The 18,332-nt window shown below is 42.7% G+C and overlaps 2 protein-coding genes across 3 annotated transcripts in view; one reads left to right on the top strand and one right to left on the bottom strand.

Annotated features, from left to right (window-relative positions):
- Positions 1-13,968, top strand: part of EFCAB14 (EF-hand calcium binding domain 14) — a 37,804-nt gene extending 23,836 nt beyond the window's left edge. The window contains exons 6-11 of one of the 2 annotated variants that reach the window (XM_060021599.1): positions 1,286-1,390; positions 2,425-2,616; positions 4,277-4,363; positions 6,757-6,868; positions 7,918-8,043; positions 10,534-13,968. In XM_060021599.1, the coding sequence (XP_059877582.1) occupies positions 1,286-1,390; positions 2,425-2,616; positions 4,277-4,363; positions 6,757-6,868; positions 7,918-8,043; positions 10,534-10,709 (798 nt within the window). In that variant the 3' untranslated portion in view covers positions 10,710-13,968. The remainder of the gene's footprint in view (positions 1-1,285; positions 1,391-2,424; positions 2,617-4,276; positions 4,364-6,756; positions 6,869-7,917; positions 8,044-10,533) is intronic. The other variant, XM_060021604.1, reaches the window with a different exon arrangement.
- Positions 13,969-15,788: 1,820 nt separating this feature from the next.
- On the bottom strand, positions 15,789-17,137 carry TEX38 (testis expressed 38). The gene is made up of 2 exons (XM_060004859.1): positions 17,034-17,137; positions 15,789-16,396 (listed from the first exon to the last, which is right to left on the bottom strand). Exons 1-2 carry the CDS (start codon positions 17,068-17,070, stop codon positions 15,789-15,791), a joined length of 645 nt encoding a protein of 214 aa, XP_059860842.1. The 5' UTR covers positions 17,071-17,137.
- Between the last annotated feature and the right edge of the window lie 1,195 nt (positions 17,138-18,332).

Genomic DNA, 18,332 nt, shown 5'->3' with positions numbered 1-18,332 from the left:
TGGAGAGATGAGTTATACATGTATGAAATCAGGACAGTTCAAGGCACACAAAAGTTCCCTAGCTTCTCCCCCAATTTCTAGATCTGCCCTACATGCTCTTTTCAAGCTTTGGAGTTTCAAGTTTAAACTGGGCAGTTTGTACCAAGGAGACCTGGGCTGTATTAGAGCTCTAGAAAGGAGGGTTTTTCATTTTCTTCAGAACAAATACTCCTCACTTTTATTTAGTGGGGCTGACCCAGAGGAAAAAGCCTTGATCTAGGTATCCAGACACCCTGGATTCTAATTCCAACTCTGCCACTGAGTAACTGTGTGATCCATAATAATAAAGACTTCTCTAACTCAACAGTTCTTTTATTATTATTTTAATAGCTTGAGCATTTTCTCAAAGTAATTATTTTCTAAAATACTTTTTACTAACTCAAAAATTCATACTTTATAGAACCATGGGGTTTTTTCTTTTTTTTTCTCATCCTCTCCTCCTTTTCTCTTTGTTGTTACCATTTGTCTCCTATAAAAGCAGAGTTGACAAATGTCTAGGATTTCAGATTTCAAGGAAAACAGTTTATTTTTACCAGTTGCATCCTGTTATCATTAAATGTGTATCTTTTAAACTTCCATGGTTTCCAGTGGTAATCCTCCTACTGAATAAGCCATACAAAGTTTTTCCATTAGAGGGAAAAGTGTATATAAGCATGTTATACTTCAGTCGCCGCCAGGAGAGACTTGAGCAGTGGGAAGGGGATGAGAAAGGAAGGGTAACCCTCATAACTCTTGGCATGTGCTGTACAAACTGAGAAGCTAATAATGTGCACGGTTGGTTACTGTGGTCAGTGCCCAAAGCCAGTGGTTCCTTGACTGGCTGTTCTTTGAATGTATAAAGCTCTTTAGTCCTGGGGAAACAATGACACTAACCAGGTTCAGACTGAGTTGGTCCTGGGAGATACAGTGGTTGTATAGTTTCTCTGGGAGTACAGGTGACAGGGAGAGGAGGCCTGGTTTCTAGGGAGTTCATTCCATTCAGAGACTGAGAAACAGAGGACCTCAGTTCCCTGACGCAGTCTGGGTGCTGCTGATCCAGTCCAGGCTTTAGGCTGGGGATCCCAGAAGTACCTGGTGCCCTCAGGCCTAGCACAGGATTGGTCATACCAAGGCTCCTGGGAAATAGTTGTTGATTAATCTGTGGATGCCACCTGTGAGAAGCTGGAATGTTCCAGGACTGTCCCTGATGGATAAGCAAACTTAGTTATTACTTATTGCCTGTACCAACCTTCATTCCTGTTCACAGAATCAGCACGCCTTAAAGGAAACCAGTGGAAGCAACCAGATCATTCCATCACCGTCAGCTACATCTGAACTTGACAGTAAAACCCACAGTGAGAATTTGAAACAGGTACTTTTGTCTCTGGCTTAACTCCCTATGACCATTGAACTCTGGAGGCGGCCTGAGTAGCGTAGGCTCCATGTTGCGATCCCTGAGCAGGCATCTCGTGCACACGTTTGCCTGCCTGAGAGCTGAGCAGAGTTGGGGGGGGTGTGGCTCTGTCAGGGAGCCAGCATGCTGCCTGTGTCTTCCTTGGCAGTCTGCTTTTTCTCCCTGCATGTCCATCAGTGGAGTAAATTCCTTTTCACATCTTGAAAGTCATAAAGTGACCAGATTATCCTGAAACTGTTTTTGAACAGTTTTTGAATAGCAATCTGGGCAAGTTAAAGATGGATGGATAGCAGATTAATTCAAAGTGATGGCTGTTTGGGGTCACAGTAAGTACTAAGAACATTAGAAAGCATATCCTGGAAAATCAAGATCTTCTAAAGACCAGAGGAGGGAAAAGGATGAGTTCAGAATCACATTAAAAAGAATAAAAGAAATCTTCACTGCGAAGAATTCCTGTCCTGAATTTAATGCCCTTTAAAGCCTATAATCATCATTCCTTTCTAAATAATCAGTACTGGAGAATGTCAAAAATAATTGAATCTTGTACTAAATAATGCACTACCTGTTATGGTTTTGCTACATGAGCCAATTCAGTAATTGGTATTGTTTCTACGGTAGTTTTGTTCTGACAAATTAGGTTACTGAGCGTTTCAGTCAATAACCCAGCAGGCTTTCTCGCCAGCAGGTGAGGTAAACATTGGGAAATCAATTCTCAAGCTCTCAGCTTTCTGGGACCAGAGAGTGAATCATGTTGGTAGTCTCTTCCCTCTTTCCCCCTCCTGTCTAACTGAGGTCAGACAATTCCAGAGGGAGTAAACTGGGAGCAGTTCAGAGTGGAGGGACAAAACAGAGACTGACAATCAATGGTCAAGAGCAGGAAAAGGAGTTTACTTCAATAAGTTGACATAATAATGGTTGTTCAGTGCTGCTGGCCTGCTTGTCTAGTACATGTCTTTAGCTGGATTCCACAACTTGATTTATTTCCACTCCAGGATATCCTGTACCTCCACAACTTTTTAGAGGAGGTAAACAGTGCCCTAGTGGGGTACCAGAGAGAGAATGATCTTAAACTCAAGGGGATGAATGAGACAGTCAGTAATCTTACCCAGAGAGTCAACTTGATAGAAAGAGATCTGATTGCTATGAGCAAGGTAGAAAAGCGAGCGAACCTGTCCTTCAGCATGGTAAGCCTCTTCACGTCTTTTGTGACATGTTCTGTGTTGCAGTGTGTTTTGTCTGTACATGGATGACATTCCACAACCTTTTCAGACCACGACTTCTAGGACACTTGAGAGGCTCCACGTTTGTGTTATGCTTAATCCTTATCTCCTTTAATCCTTACACTAGCTGTGTGCTGTGAATGGCACAGACAATGTCAGTCCTGATTTGGGAGGGAGATGTAGAGAGGTTCAGTTGCTTGCCAAGGCCTCACCACAAGTAGTTGGCAGAGACGACAAGCTTCCTTTTATGTTGCCAGTGACTCATCTGGTAGGGAAGCTCTGGCACATATTTCCAAGGGAGGTCTTCTTGATCTTTACTTTTTTAATTTATTAAGGATGGGAACAATGACAGTGACAATAACTAGAGAATCTTTTGTCATTTCCTTAAGCCCAGACTCGGCTTTCAGACTTGTCCTGTTTCATGGGCATATGAGGGGGATCCCCTTGCAGATAATGTCAGGAAAGCTATTTAAGACAAATCAGTCAGACCAGCTCTTCCCCTTAAGAGATCATTGAGTCTGCCCTCTCATTTTACATAAGAGGAACCTGAATGACGTACTAAGTCACTGATGCTGACAGACCGTATGGTTTACTGGTTTTCATGTTATTGCAAATAAGATGTGGTTGTTTCTTTTAATCACCTTTCACATATGCATTGTTCTAGAATCCATGTGGGTCATTTTTTAATAGCTGCGAGCCCCACTCTTAAAGATTTCCCACAGCCAAGACATAGGCATATAGAAATGGAAACCAAATACAGGAGATTGTATAAATTGTATAAGTCAAGTAACTGTATAAATTGTGTAAATCAAGTAACTGCCAAAGCTAGAAGCAAGCAAGCCTACAAGTAAAGTCAAGCCCTGGCACATAGGAAGCAGCCTTTGAACTGGCTCTGCTACAGTGGAGCCCTGGCAAGTGGCCCGGCCTTGGCTTTGAGGGTAGAGTAGGAGGACCTGCTCCTCTTCCTCCTTTACAGGGGTGTGTGATTTACTACAAAGCTGTGAAGATCAAAGGAGCCTCCTCATTTTTAAAAGCCTTTTTGAACTTAGCTAAACTGAGTACAGTAGAGGCTAGGAATTTTGGATGATTTGATGAGTATTAGGTCTTGAAGGTTGGTTTTCAAGGCTTATAGTGAAAACTCACCAGCCCCAAAGCTCTCCATACTGTCCCTCCCCTCCTCACCCTATTTTTTTTCCAGAAGAGGAAATTGCTAATAGTGCCATCTGTCCTACTGTTTCTTCCAGCAGCATCATACCCAGCATGGTTTTGGTTAGAAGTCCTCTCGCCTTTTATACTTCAAAGTTTTAAAGTTTGTGACAGAAACTAGAAGCACCAGGTTCAGCTTTGTCTCTCTGAGGCCTTTCTCCCTCTCTCCTCTCATTCTCCTGCTGGTTTTCTGTTGAAAGTGTTCTGAGACCCTTCATTTATTTATTGTTTTAAAATTTTTATTGGAATATAGTTGATTTACAACGTTGTGTTAGTTTCAGGTGTACAGCATAGTGAATCAGTTGTATATTGAGACCCTTTAAATAAGTTTGGCCAGTTTGTTTTTAAAATGCTGGATGTTGTTTAAGTTTTAATGTTTTCCTTTAATCTTCTCTTGTTGTTCCTTTTACCCTTTAAGATGAATGATAGAGCTGCCACTCTGAAGAGAGAGTCTTTGCATCAAGTGACCAACAGAACAGAGTCAGTAAAATCCCAGAGCATAAAGGTAAATAATAGGAGGCTTTCTCTGAAGTAAGAATAAATGCATGAGCACCTGCTTCTTTCTCAAAGGGAGCACTTTGGTCTTTTTTTGAAACTCCAAGACAAAGTAATTAGTAAATTAGTGTATTGGTAAATAAGCAAGTACTTTATCAGGAACCTGCCCCTTGCCCAGCTCTTTGCTACGAGCTGGTGTGACCACAGTGAGCAGTGTAGACACGTGACACCTGTTCTGGTGGAGCTCGAAGTCCATCAGCCAGAAGATCATTAACACATAATTGAGCAGATAATCACGAGTATGATAAGTGCTACAAAGGAAAGGTATAGGGTATAACAGTCCTAACAGAGAACAGGAAGGCTTCCCTAAGGAAGTGACTTTTAAGCTAAGACAGTAAGTTATCTGTACTAATGATGAGAGGCATAGATAATCTAAAAATGGTGTCTAAACTAAAAATTATTTCTTATTTTTAAAATTACAGACTCTTGGGGGGTGGAAGGGGGAAAAGAAAGATTGCAGTCTCAGTACATACATAGTCCCTTTAAGCTTCAGCCTGTTCCCTTCACCTTGTACCTTCCCTTTTTTTGTTCTTCCCAGACATATTGTCAAGATAAGACAAGTAGTCTGATGTTGCTTTGTTATCCCAGGAAAGAAAGTTTGTTTTCAGCATTCTCTGTGATTAGAGTACTGTTTAATATTATAAGATCTTGGCTAAAATAAAGGAAAAGCCAGAAAGATTGTGACTGAGTGACTAAAATATCATTTCAGATGCACATTGCATTCGATGAGCTCAAGGATGGGGTTCACAGGAAATGAACCACATATGTCAGGCAGTTTTCAATGTAATGCTTTGCATCTAGACTTATTCTTCCTTAACAGTTTTGTATTGTCTGGATAAAAATCACATATATTAAGATTTTAGTGCTCTATAAGCTAGGCTTTTGTTGAGTTTTCTAACTTCTGCTACCCCAAAAAAATTTTATCTTCACCTAGAGAATGACAAGAAAAATTTAAGATCCAGATAAAAATGTTCAAGCACAAAAAAAGTAATGGGTGGTTACTATTGGAAAATAATAGTGATTTCAGCAACAGTTCAGATTTTGACAGTAAATATCAGAATAGAGCTAGTACACATTTTTGCCTGAATTTTTTGGCTTTACTTTCTGACACTTCGTGTTTTTAACTCTTACCCCAATGTAGTAGTCCCTTTGTCCTACCTCATCTAAGTGTCCAAAAGAAATGTAATTTCTCCTTGCCATAAATTATTCAAGCATTTAGTACCTAGTTTTAGCTATATACATCCATATTTTAGCTCCCTAAATAAACTAAGTGTGATCTACTGTACAGTAACTGTTAGGGTAGAATAAGGATAGGAGAGAAATAAGTAAATAAATATTGAATAAAAGAAATGTGTAATGGTCGATATTCTAACTAAACATGGGCTCAGGACCTTTCACACTAGCCTACGCAGTTAGAAACTGACCTCACAGAAACCAGACTTCTCTCTTTTTATAATTAATTGTATTTTTTGTATGCTACTTTATCATCTGGGAATGAGGCAGGGTAGGGGAAAAAAATTTTTTTAAAGATACAAGTAAGGCCTCGAATTAGAAATATTATAGCTCCCTGATCAGGTTGGTGCTTTGTGACCACCTAGAGGGGTGGGATAGGGAAGGTGGGAGGGAGGGAGACACAAGAGGGAAAAGATATGGGGATATATGTATATGTATAACGGATTCACTTTGTTATAAAGCAGAAACTAACACACCATTGTAAAGCAATTATACTCCAATAAAGATGTTAAAAAATAAACAAATAAATGAATGAAGAACAGGAAAGAAAATATTGTAGCTCCCTTATGTTCCTAACAGTTCCTGCCACCAGTTGAATCATTACCATGGTGGCAGAGAAGGAAGATCAGGGGGAATACTTGTGGTTTGGTTGCTTTTTTTTTTTTTAAGATGATAAAAGCATAAAACTGCCTAAACTGATCTAGTCACAAGGTGAAGTAAGCTATTCAGGAAAATTAGTTAGTTAGTGTGAAATAGTACCTAGAAAACAATATCCTACCCATTTAGGAAATGGGTATCACAACAGCACCTGAGCAAGTATATGTCTCCTTTACTGCTGACACATGCTTGCCTTCCCCGTCCGCCAAATGCACACAGTGAATCAGATCATCTGTAGCATAATGTTCCCTTGATGGTCTAGGCTCAAATCCAGCCAGGCCCTAATCAACACTGAGTACTGAAGATATCTCTAGTAATTGTTGATTCATTGCCTTCAGAGGAAGCCTACTTGGGGTCAAGCACTACAGGCTAAATAGGCTCTGGGTATATCATGAAGAATCAGTTGAGGTCTTCCTTCCGCCTTAAACCTTCTGTGATCTTTGTTTTGGACAGAAAGAAGATAGTTCAGATTCTCAGGTATCCAAGCTCAGAGAGAAACTGCAGCTGATCAGTGCTCTCACAAACAAACCTGAGAGCAGCAGGCCTCCAGAGACTGCCGATGAAGGTGAGATACTCAGGGTTGGCTTCTGAATATTTCACGCAGGCTTGGGCAGCTCGCCTCCCACACAGAGAGTGGGGAAAGGTGTTCCAGCAGGACTGATGGCACTGAGTGAGTGATGCCTGAGCGCACTGAGATGAAGCTGCTACGCTTTGCTTTCATTTAGAAAAAGCCCATTTTGCACATGATTTGTACTCCAGTCTATTAAGGGAAAAATGGGTAGTGTTTAGCTGGAAATAGACTTCTCCATGCTGTCTGCATCCAATTATAGGCAAAAACATTACTGCCGTAGCATGTATTAAACCAGCCCTAAATGTTGTTTACGGGAGTCTTCATTTCTGTAAATGCATAAAAATTTACTTAAAAATAAATATTAGTCCTTGTAAAAAACCATTAACAAATAACAATGGGATCATTGGGTTGGAAGGGCCTTTGGCTTTAGTCAGGGACATAACCTAATCAGTATTAGCAGGTGCGTTAACCTCTGCTGGTACTGCTCTATGAAGATGTAACCACGGCATTATATTATGTTGGTTTTGACCCCTACCCTCCCACAAGTATTTTTCATTTTGGGGAAAGCAATACAACTTCTCTTATTCTCTTTTAAGTGAGAGACAAAGTACAGTGGGAGGCCTTGCCCTAACACTGTGCTACATAATCGTATGTTAGCACTCTTTCAGCACCAGCTGGTCTGGTGGCAGATGCCCCCAGATCGGGCTCATAGCACAGCTCCTAGGATGTCAAATACCCAATGCTTTTCTCACTTGCAGCTTGAACTCTCAACCTCTAAACATGTGGAATGCTAACTTGTACTATAAGAGCAACCAGTGGGACCACAGCTTCAAACCTTAATGTTACATAATATTGATTGATCTTCACTTATCCACAAAACATCTCAATTTGTATCTTTAACTTCATGTAGTCACTATGCTACTTAATTCTCAGCTGTTTCTCTTAAATTAAGTAATATGAATTTGCCCTAAAAGGTTAGGACCTTCAATACTGGTTTAATTTGGTGTCACATTAGTAATCTAAAACTGTATTGTTTGTTACAGAGCAAGTTCAGAGTTTCACATCAAAGCCATCAGCATTGCCAAAATTCCCACGGTCTCTTGGAGGCCAGACTGAGAAAGCTGCTCAGCTAAGGCCTGTCTCCCTACCAGGAATTTCTAGCATCGAAGGTAAATTTTTATATTATGGAGTGATAGAGAAAATGCTCAAAGTTATAACTTTCTGACTTTTTAAACTTGTAAGATAAAGAATGATATCTAACATTGATTGAGCACTTCCTATAGGCCAGATACTTGATATGCATTATATCATATAATCCTGATAACAGTCCTGGGACCATCAATATTCATGTATTATACCCATTTTACTGATAGGGAAACTACCTAAGTCCACATAGCAAATAATTGATTGAGGCAAAATTCACACCAAGGCAGTTTGACGCTGAAGTTTGCACTCTTAACCACATTGCACTATATTATCTCTCTATGAATGTTTTTTAGAGTCTTCTTCATTCATTCAATGAGTGCCTGGTTAGACCCAGTGTAAGCAGTAAGAATACAGTATAAGAATCATTCTCACTTTCTTCATGGATATAACAGTCTATAACAGTCTAGTGGAGAAGACAAGCAAGCAAACACAATACTGTGAGATTAGCAAAATAAAGTAAGAGTTGACCCTATTTGTCAGAGCCCTCCAAAAATGAGGGGTCCTTTGGCTGAAAATCAGCAAGAAAAACTTTAGTAGGAAGGATATGATTCACAGAGAAATGTGCTTGCCTTGCTTCCAACAGTGTGTGTTCCATCCCTCTTCGTGGTGTTTGGTCTCCTGTTTTTGCACTTGCTAACTGCCTGAAAAATCACCCATTCCTGTCACCCTATCTCTGCCTGGCTCTTCACCTCAGTTTAGATACCTTTCCACCAGGAAACATTTTCTTACCTCCCAGGACTGGATTAGGCTCCTCCTGTGTATGCACTCATAATATCTTACATTTGCACGTGTCACTCCATTGTAATTTCCTGGGGACCTATAACATTTAACTTCAGTCCCGGCCCCTAGCCTAGTGCCTGGTACATGTGAATATTTGTTAAGTGAATGAGTTGTCTGCAGGCTACAATTAATGCTTTTAAAGCATAGAAGGCTTAAATTTATATTGTCATTTAAATGCAGTTACTCTTTTCCCTGTCCCCAATTTTTATTTCTGTTTTCTGGAGAGACAAGAGAGTGTTAAGTTGTGTTTATTGGCAACACGAGTTGCCTGCTCCTACTCTTCATTATTACATCAAGAATTGATGAGAATAAAAGGAGGAAAGACTGTTAGAGCAGATTAAGAAATAGCCAATTTAACATTTATACTTTAATCCCTAACGGAGACCTTACACACTTTTGAATGACTACATTTTATAAATGACCTGAGGCACCAATCAGATTTTTATTTGAATACTGCTATAGAGTACATAGCATGCTCTAAAACTCATGCCCCATGTACACACACACAGACATTTTCCAGCTAGCCACTTGGTGGCAGGCATTGGGAACAAGTGTCTCACTGCTTTTCTGGCTTTTCGGAGAGCTTTTGAGACTTCAGCTGCTTTGTTGGAGCTGTCTTAGGACTAAAAGTAGGGACTTACCCAAAAGCTTGTCTACAAAATTGCTTGACAGTACTGTCCTCTGGTATTAGAGACTGAATCCACTAAGTCATTCAGTGGGGACACATCCAAGCCCTTTTTAGACGTGTAAACAAGCAGCCCTCCTAGGTATTTATTATAGGGCCCTCTCTTGGGCCGGGGAGGGGGTCAGTCTCCAAGAGAGAACAGTTACACCCTGTTATCCCCCTGCCCCCACCCCTGGCAACCACTAATCTCTCAACCACCGTCTCTTTGGATTTGCCTGTTCTGGGTGTTTCATCTAAGTGGAATCATAATACGTGGTCATATGTATGCTTCTTTCTTTCAATATGCTCCTTTCACTTAGCATAATGTTTTCAAGGTTGGCATGCATGTTGTGGCATGCAGCAATATTTCATTCCTTTTTATGACTGAATAATATTCTATCCTACGGATATACTGCATTTTGTTAAGCCTTTCATTAGTTGATGGACATTTATTTGGGTTGTTTCCACTTTTTGACTATTAGGAACAATGAAGCTATGAACATATGTATACAACTTTTTGTGTAGACAACATGTTTTCATTTCTCTTGAGTATATACCCTAGGAATGGAATTGCTGGGTCATATAGTAACTGTTGAACTGACAATATGCCATACGTAGTCTGTTTTATAGGCTATCAGAGCTCCTATCAGTTAGCTCTTAAGGCTTCTACAGTCCTTTCCACCCCTTCAACGTGAGAATAAAATCTGGGAAATCTAAAAGAAGGGCCCTGAACAGAGAGAAAGCCAGTCCATTCACTTCTCCTGTGATTATCTGTCACTGATTCTATTTTGGGATGATAGTGCCCTACAGTGTTCCTCTCATTTTTAAAGGATCAAGAATTAGTCTTTCAGATTTAGCGAGATCTTAAACTTTACCTTTTGGGAACAAAGTCTGCAAAGTAGCTTTTCTTTCAGTGCTTAAAATTCTGTTGAGACTACTTTTTAAACTGTTAACTAAATTTAGTTATATGTATAGACATATACATTTTTTTGTAATTCCTTTTTAACAGATCTTCAGGATTTATTCCATAAGACTGGGCAGGATGTGGATGGGAAGCTGACCTACGAGGAAATCTGGGACTCCTTACATTCTGCTGTGCCAGAACCAGAGCATTTGAGGGAGTTTGATTCTGATGGAGACGGAAGATACTCATTCCTGGAGCTAAGAGCAGCTTTAGGTGTCTAGCCTCATCAGGCTTATTTTAAAAATGGATGTATGCCCTGGACTACCTAATATCTACTCAGCTAACAAAAACAACCCTTCTACCTACCCATCAATCCTCCAGTCCTCCAAACTACAGTAGCAGACACATTGCCACCTTTTAACTTGTTTGAAAAAGCTATGTAAAAGTTATTTTTTTAAAAAAGACCATTTTACTTATAATATGATATTCAGAAATCTATGATTTCCTTAAACCAGTAGGATCTTAATTTTAAAATTGCCAGAAGAAAAGTCAAGCCCTCTTTTTTTCTCTTTCCTTTTTTTTTGAGGGGAGGAGACCTTATCTTTTAAAACTGGAAAATGTGTATATAGAGAGAATAAGCCACCTTTTATATTTCGCATAAATTTGCCTTAAATTAGCTGCACTTTATACAGACTCAGAAAATGTCTTTGCTTTAACAGACAGACCTTTTCTGTTTGTAAATATTTAAAATGAAAGAAAGAGTTGTGCATATTTTGTGGGAAGTAGGAAGAATGGTTTGAAACAGGACGTGAACAAAGGACTTGCTGTTAAAAATTGCTCATCTGATCTGGTAGCAGCTTGAAGCTGTGTCCCCATCTCCTTAAGACATCCTCTTTGGGTGCTGCCATGGGGTTTGGCCTGGTGCTGGGGGAGTAGATTTAGGGAGTGGACACTGGGGACGGTGCTGCCTCCAGGCTCAGGATTCTGGCTCTTTGGTCTATCCTCTCAACTCCTCCCAACCTGTGAACCAGAGAAGTCTTGTTGGGGATTTTCTCTCTTTTAATCCTGTTTCAGGATTTATGAGCATAAAAAGTTATCCAGTGGGAGCTACATTTCCTCCCTGAGTGAACTAGATTATCTTCCCCCACGCACCCACTCAAGTCTACCTTTAAGGCGTAGCTGACTTTCACTTCTGATACTGTCTCCATTCTGAATGGCAGGGCTGCAGTCCTTCGGCCACTGTCTCAGCCTGGCTACTCAGGAACTATAGAGGAAAGCTCTGCCTCTAATTTTAATCCAGGAAACTTCTTGAGATTTTACCTGGGGCCTAACCAAGAACCTACTATGTTCTTCTGTGGGCTAAGGCCAAAAAGGTTGTGAAATGAAACACCTGAAATCATATTAGGTTTCCTGACAATTACAGCTCAGAAATAGCTAGAGGCTTTCTGTCCAGAGGATGCCAAACATGGCAGGCAGGCCTAGGGCGGGGGGCTTCACGTTATGGCAGCAAATCTAATACAAGCAAGTGCAGTACTTCTCCCATTAAATGCTTCTGTAGCCCTGCTACTAAAGGTCCCTGAACTGGAAGGAATTATTCCTCCATGTCACCTCTGTGTGTGCTGTGTTGATCTTAGAAGCAATCTTCAGGCAACACAAAAGGAAACCTGCAAAACTTAACTGTGCTGTAGGCCAAGTCAGGGAGAAACTGGAGAAGCTTTCAGACTTCTCTAGTAAAGCTTGTTTCCATTTTAACTTTGTCCAAGTTGCCCGTTAGCCATGGATGCGGTGGAGCACCCTTAAATATTTAAGGGCTGTTTTTTTTCTTTATATGATGTTCAGGTCGGTGTTGGCTAACCTTGGGTTTTTTTTCTAGAAATATTAAAATTTAGTTGAAGTAGGATGAAGTCTTTTCCCATGAATGTGTCTGCTTACCTCATTATGGCTTACGCTTCTCGCTCTATTTCTCTCAAACAATTCCTTTGCCTACCTATGCTATTTTACTTTCTTGGAAAGGTTTAAATATAGTATAAAATTAGCCTGGCACTTTAGGTAACTTGAAGATAACTTACTCTTCTGGCTGCCTTTCATGCCCCCCCCCTTTTTAATATATATACCCTTGCAGATTTTGTAACAACCAAATAAAATTCTAGCAATAAATTGAATTATACTGCTATATTTATATGTACTGTACCATAAATAGTATGTCTGTACCTGGAAGGTATTTTTTTGAGAACTGATTTATATGAAGTATACTTGAGGGTAATGTAGCTTGTCCTTTTTAGTTTCAAATTCTTATTCATAGGCAAATAGTTGGAGGACACCTTAACTCTTCGTATATACTTTTCTTTTGCATCAGCTGTGCTTTTTAGTTTAGCCTCCATTCTTCCCACCTGAAGCTTGTCCGCCACCTACCATCATCCCTGAGCCAGCTGGATGGTTCCATCCTCTCCCCACCAGATTTGGCAGAGGTATTCCTGCTGCACCCTCAGACCTGCGAGTACCCTTGCCACACCGCCTGGGAAGGTGCCATATCTCCCAGGCAGAACTAGGACATCTTGAACTCCTTTGTTCTAAGTTGAGCGTATTCATTGGCTTAAAAAAAGAATTCTCATAAGCCTTTATCATTATTAATTTGGGATTTTTATTTGAAAGTTGTCTTAGCTTATCCACCCTATGATTTGTGTTGATCTCTAATCAAGCCTCACCTACCACACCTCAGCCCTCAGCTAGGTAGTAGTAGTGAGTTTGGTTTTGGTTTTCGTTTCAAATGCTTTTACCTTTGCACTCCGGCAGCTCCTCCTGCTGCTTTCCTGAGTGACCCAAAGCATGTCTTCTTGGTCCTGTTTTTCTTTCGCCTTTTATCTGGTATAATGTTTACCTAGAGAGCCTCCCCCATAAATCAGAGAGGCAATGTATTATAGGAAGAGAAGAACCAAAAGAAGAGAGAACCTGGCTTAGGGATGACTGTAGTGTCGTCTTAAAGGCCGAAAAGGGCCTGGCTCTTAGGATTGTGTCTGATACAGCACAGCTGAAGAGTGGACACCCTTCACCTGCTGCTGGTTTCTTTCCCTTCCTTTGGCGTTCCCCCTCACGTTATATCTCTGTCCGTAACCACATCTGCACGCCCCCACGCCCCCCATGTTGGTCCTGCCGGTCACAGTTGAAGATTTTGACTGTGATGGGCTCATACTCATATGGCCTGCTGTTGAGTTGTTTTTAGTAACAGCTTTTGTTTGCTACACCTCATTGGCTTGCTTACCAACGCCAGTTTGATATGGTCCCCTCTTTCGTATCCAAACCAGAAAACATTTGGGTATTCCTGAGACTTTATAGAGCGTGTACTGTTTGTTATACGAACCTAACCTACCTTGTTGTTTTCTCATATTAAGAAATGTAAATCTACTTTGCTTAAGTGGAGCTATTTTGGTAATGTTTAAGCAATTTTGGTTCTGTTTAGGGAGGGAATTCAAGATTTCCATCACTTGATTTGGGCTTTGCTAATTTAATATCAGTAATAAAACAATTTTAATTTAAATAAGACATTTCTTTTTTCTCTCACTGTGTCTGTGATTAAAGGCTTGCCCCTCCATCCTCACAATTACTAAGAAAAAAATCTGCTTTGATCTCTATTTTTTTGGACTCCTTCCTCCTTTTGAATGCAAAGCCTAACAGATGGTGGACAGAAAGTAACGTTGAAGAATCTGCCTGAAGATCCGCCCAATTTGGCCTGAAGAAATGAAGGCTGTTTTGGCATGTGCAGGGTGGGAAGGGAGCAGGATGAGGGAAGAGTGAGCCCCTGCCTCTGTATCAACCAGAGAAGTTCCACTTAATGCCTGTTTTCTATTTTGAGATTCAATATAAGAGCATGTTTACAAGAAATATTCCAATGTCTTTGGAAAAAAAGGAGGAAAAAGGCTTGAAATCCATTTCAAGATAAGGGGTCATATAGGGAGGAGCTGGGCTTTTTTCACACACAGGAAAAAAAAATTTTTAATAGCTCTCTACATGACCGCTAGATTCTGGGATTGCGCACACACACAATCTTGGTGGCCTTTCCTCTCAGGAGGAAAAAAGCTTAGCTCATTTACAAATATGGTAAGATGATTTTCTCATTCCCAAAGTGAAAGGGAAAATTTTATATCCTGGAGCAGAGCTGGGTCTTCTTATCTTTGAACTGGGACCAAATAGCCAGTATTATCTTTGTCTCTCCTTTTAGAATAGTTTCCAGAAGGTACAAAAATTAATATTTGTACACAGTGGATCTTAACTTTGGGAGAGGCCATGAATCCCCTTGAGAAAGATTAAAAAAAAAATACATTTTTTAGGAGGTTCATTGGCCAGCCCTTCCCCCAAGCCAATCCTTGAACCAAGTTAATTACACACACAATAAATCATTTTCCAAGTGGTTTCAAACAAGACTTCATTAGGGAATGGACACCACGGTATATGGTGGGAAGATCAGGAAATTTGATGCTAGACAGACATAAATTTGAGACCTTGCTCTGTAACATAAAAATGATACTGCAGGGCTTCCCTGGTGGCGCAGTGGTTGAGAGTCCGCCTGCCAATGCAGGGGACACGGGTTTGTGGCCCGGTCCGGGAGGATCCCACATGCCGCAGAGCGGCTGGGCCCGTGAGCCATGGCCGCTGAGCCTGCGCGTCCAGAGCCTGTGCTCCGCAACAGGAGAGGCCACAACAGTGAGAGGCCCGCGTACCACAAAAAAAAAAAAAAAAAATGATACGGCAAATGCCCTTGGAAACTTCATCTGTAAGAAGAGGATTGTGATATGTTTGGCAGTGTTCTTGTATTAGAAATAATGTAGACAACCACACAAGAACGCAATACATCTTAGATGTTAACAAAGAATGCAATTCCAGCAGCAGTGCAGTGTGGCTCATGGGTTTCATACTGACTTGTTTTGGCCACTACCAATCACCATCGTTCATGCATCCTCAGTGGCTGCCACTCTTGTCGCAACTGTGCTTAATGTCCCACAGAATGTCATTCCCTTTGGGTACCTAGCCCAGGGTCTGACATATGGTTTTGTTCTTAAATACTGTCTAGAGGGATGTTGAGCCCATCACAACTACTGGTTCAGCGTGTCTCCCCGCAGCCAGCCCTCAGTTCCCATTGGTATTGGTGAGACTCTGACCTTCAGCTTGGTTTGTGAAGTGCCCCCCTCAGACATTTTCCCTCCTAACAGCAAATGAGACACAAGGGAGTCTTGGACTTTTTTAAGTCTTTCATTATGTGACATCTAGATGGGCCCTGGCCTCTGTGTCAGTACCACCTCCCTGAGGTCAGCTCCATTTCCTGCACTGCCCCGATACCTCCAGCTCCCATCCTCAGTGGGAGGAGGCTACACTTCTGAAGCAGACAGCTTGGCATTTAAGCAGTGGTCCCCCTGGGCCAGTGTGGGGAGGGAATGGAAGTGGATGTTCCTTTCAGGACAGGTGGCCAAAGGGTAGGAGACTGAGTGGTTCAGCATCGGGGGTAGGTTACACAGCGAGAGGGCAAAGGGCACCTCCTGAAAAATGGGAATCGGGGGTCGGGAGCTGGCCTGGGGCCGCAGCACCGGGGAAGGTAGGGGCTGCTGTGGGATCAGCTGCACTGCAGGTTGCAGGGGGCTGGGGGCCTCCACCTTGGGGCTGCTGTCTTGAGTAGCATAGCTCCTGCTCTCGGGGATGTCCAACTCCCACGGGTGATCTGAATTCTGGGTGTCAGTCTCGGTCTTGGTGGCATCAGGGGGAGGGCCCATGTTGATGGCCGCGTTCATGCCATAGTGCCGTCGCTTGTTAATCCAGTACAACAGCGGGCTGTAGGTAAATGCGGCTGCTCGCATCACCTCCATCCACTCCCGGGCACGCCTTTCCCGCCGCAGGTTCTTCCTCCAGTGCAGAAAGAGAATGCAGCCGCCGGTTATCACAGAACACAGCCCCAGGAATCCAAAGTACAGTGGCACCCACACTAAGGAAGGCAATAAGAAAAAAAGCAAGCTGGCTGATAGCTGTAGCTTGGGGTCTCAGCTGTTTCTCATTCCTCTGCTTAGCCCTTTCACCAATCGTTCCCTCCACTTAACCACTCTCTCCATTCCTTCCTTTTCTCATTGACTGGCCTCATCATTCTTTTATTCAGTCAAAGCAGGATTTCCAGGGAGTTTAAGAGGCCACCTTTCGCTCTTCACAGATAAGAAAAGCTAGGTCTAGAGGGGCACGACCTGCCCAGGCTTACTCAAGCCTCTGGTTCCCAACCCTGGCCCCGTCTGATCCATCAGAATGAGAAGCCTCACTAAAGGCAAAGCCCATCAAGAGAGTAAAAGTTTACCAGTCGACGGGACACCAATGTCCCATCCCATTCCACCATACCGCTAACCATTCAGCTGTGATGTCCTGGGGTATTTGTGGTACCCCCTCTGGGCTGTCAGAGAGACATGGTCTATGCCCTCAAGAAATCCATAGTTTTCTAGAGGAAACCCTGTCCTAACTCTTAGCATGCTTCCACACAGGCAGCCATCACCCCCACCCATGCAAAAGGTCTTCCCTGAGTGCCCCCAAACCTAGGGCATAAAGCAGGGGGCAGGGATTTGGGGAGGGAGCACACTTACCACCAGGGAGGCTGAGGTCCTCCCTTTGGGAATCCATAATGTCAAACCTTGGTACCTAGCTGGCCGATGGCTCTGGGGAGAGGGAGTTCACCTACCCATCTGTCTAGCCAATAGGAGTCCCCAGAATTCCCAGACCCCATTGTTCCCTAAAGGTGGTTCACAGAGTTCTGAACACTGAGCATCCAAGGGCGATGCTTGTGAAGTCTAATGGAAGGAACAGACTCCACCAGTGGTGTTTCCTAGGCCTAGTCCGTCTCTACTGCTTCTACCAGGGACTGACCCACCCTCTGAATTGTCGGCCCCCTACCTCTGACCTACAGAGCAGCCCCCAGGAAAGGGCCCTAGATTCCTCGGGGGCTTATTTTGTCCCTAGGCTTTAAGGAACAGTTGATGGATCCCTGGGCAGGGAGCACCCAGAGCAGTGGGCAGCCCTGCCATCAAGTCTGCTATGTCTGACTTGTCAGGAGACAACCCACTCAGGGGAGCTATGTGGTCAACACCTCCTTCCTTGGCTCTTACAATTTCTCTTTTGTTTCATTACCTTCCTTCAATGAGTATTGGCAAGTGCTTCCAGGGCATCAGGCCGTATGGGAGCTCCCCACCATCTGGCCCTACATCTCTTTTCAGCTTCACCTTCCTCCCCATCCTTCACACACCTTTCCCTTCTGACCAGACCCTGCTTAACAGACCCTGCTTATTCACATCTCTGGAGCATTGCTCACACTGCTTCTCCACCTAGGAGTGCTCCTCCCCACTCTCCCCACCACTGAACACCTGCTTATCCTTCAAGGCTCAGCTCAACACCCCCTACTCTGTGACAAAGTTCTTTCAGTTGGCTTCCCAGAATCACACCGTCTCCAGTTTGAAGGCACTTTGAGAGTTGTGTAGTCCAACTCCCAGCACATGATTGAGCCCTAGAGGCAGATCTCCCCTACCCAGCACTAATACATGGGGAATTGCTTGGGTCAGGGACTTGCCCACACCTCCTGAAGCAGCTTGATCCATTTATGGGCAGCTCAGTTAGAAAGCCCTCCCCTAACTAAACCCACGTCAGCCTGCCTGAAGGTTGCACCACTAGGCCTAGCTCAGCTTCTGGGCACCATCTAAGTACTTCCCTCTTTAAGCCCCCAGCGTGGGACTTGGGGCACTAATGAGCACAGATTTCTCTCCAGGTTCCACTTACTCTGGGCTCTACCTCACTGGCTTCTGCTTTTCAGTCTCCTTTGCTAGTTTCTCCTCTTTTCCCTGATCTCTAAATGTCAGGTGCCCGAGGGCTCAGTCCTCAGCCCTCTGTCCACA

This window comes from Delphinus delphis, chromosome 1, assembly GCF_949987515.2.
Source record: "Delphinus delphis chromosome 1, mDelDel1.2, whole genome shotgun sequence".
NCBI classification, from domain to species: Eukaryota; Metazoa; Chordata; class Mammalia; order Artiodactyla; family Delphinidae; genus Delphinus; species Delphinus delphis.
The sequence above is the reverse complement of the archived record's forward strand: the minus strand, read 5'-3'. Positions and strand labels throughout refer to the sequence as shown.

Excerpts from the sequence above, each read along its gene's own strand:
- TEX38 (XM_060004859.1), bottom strand. The coding sequence starts at position 17,070 with ATGGATTCCCAAAGGGAGGACCTCAGCCTCCCTGGTG. Across the intron at positions 16,397-17,033 it reads GGACCTCAGCCTCCCTGGTG|TGTGGGTGCCACTGTACTTT; the intron begins GTAAGTGTGCTC and ends TGCCTTCCTTAG.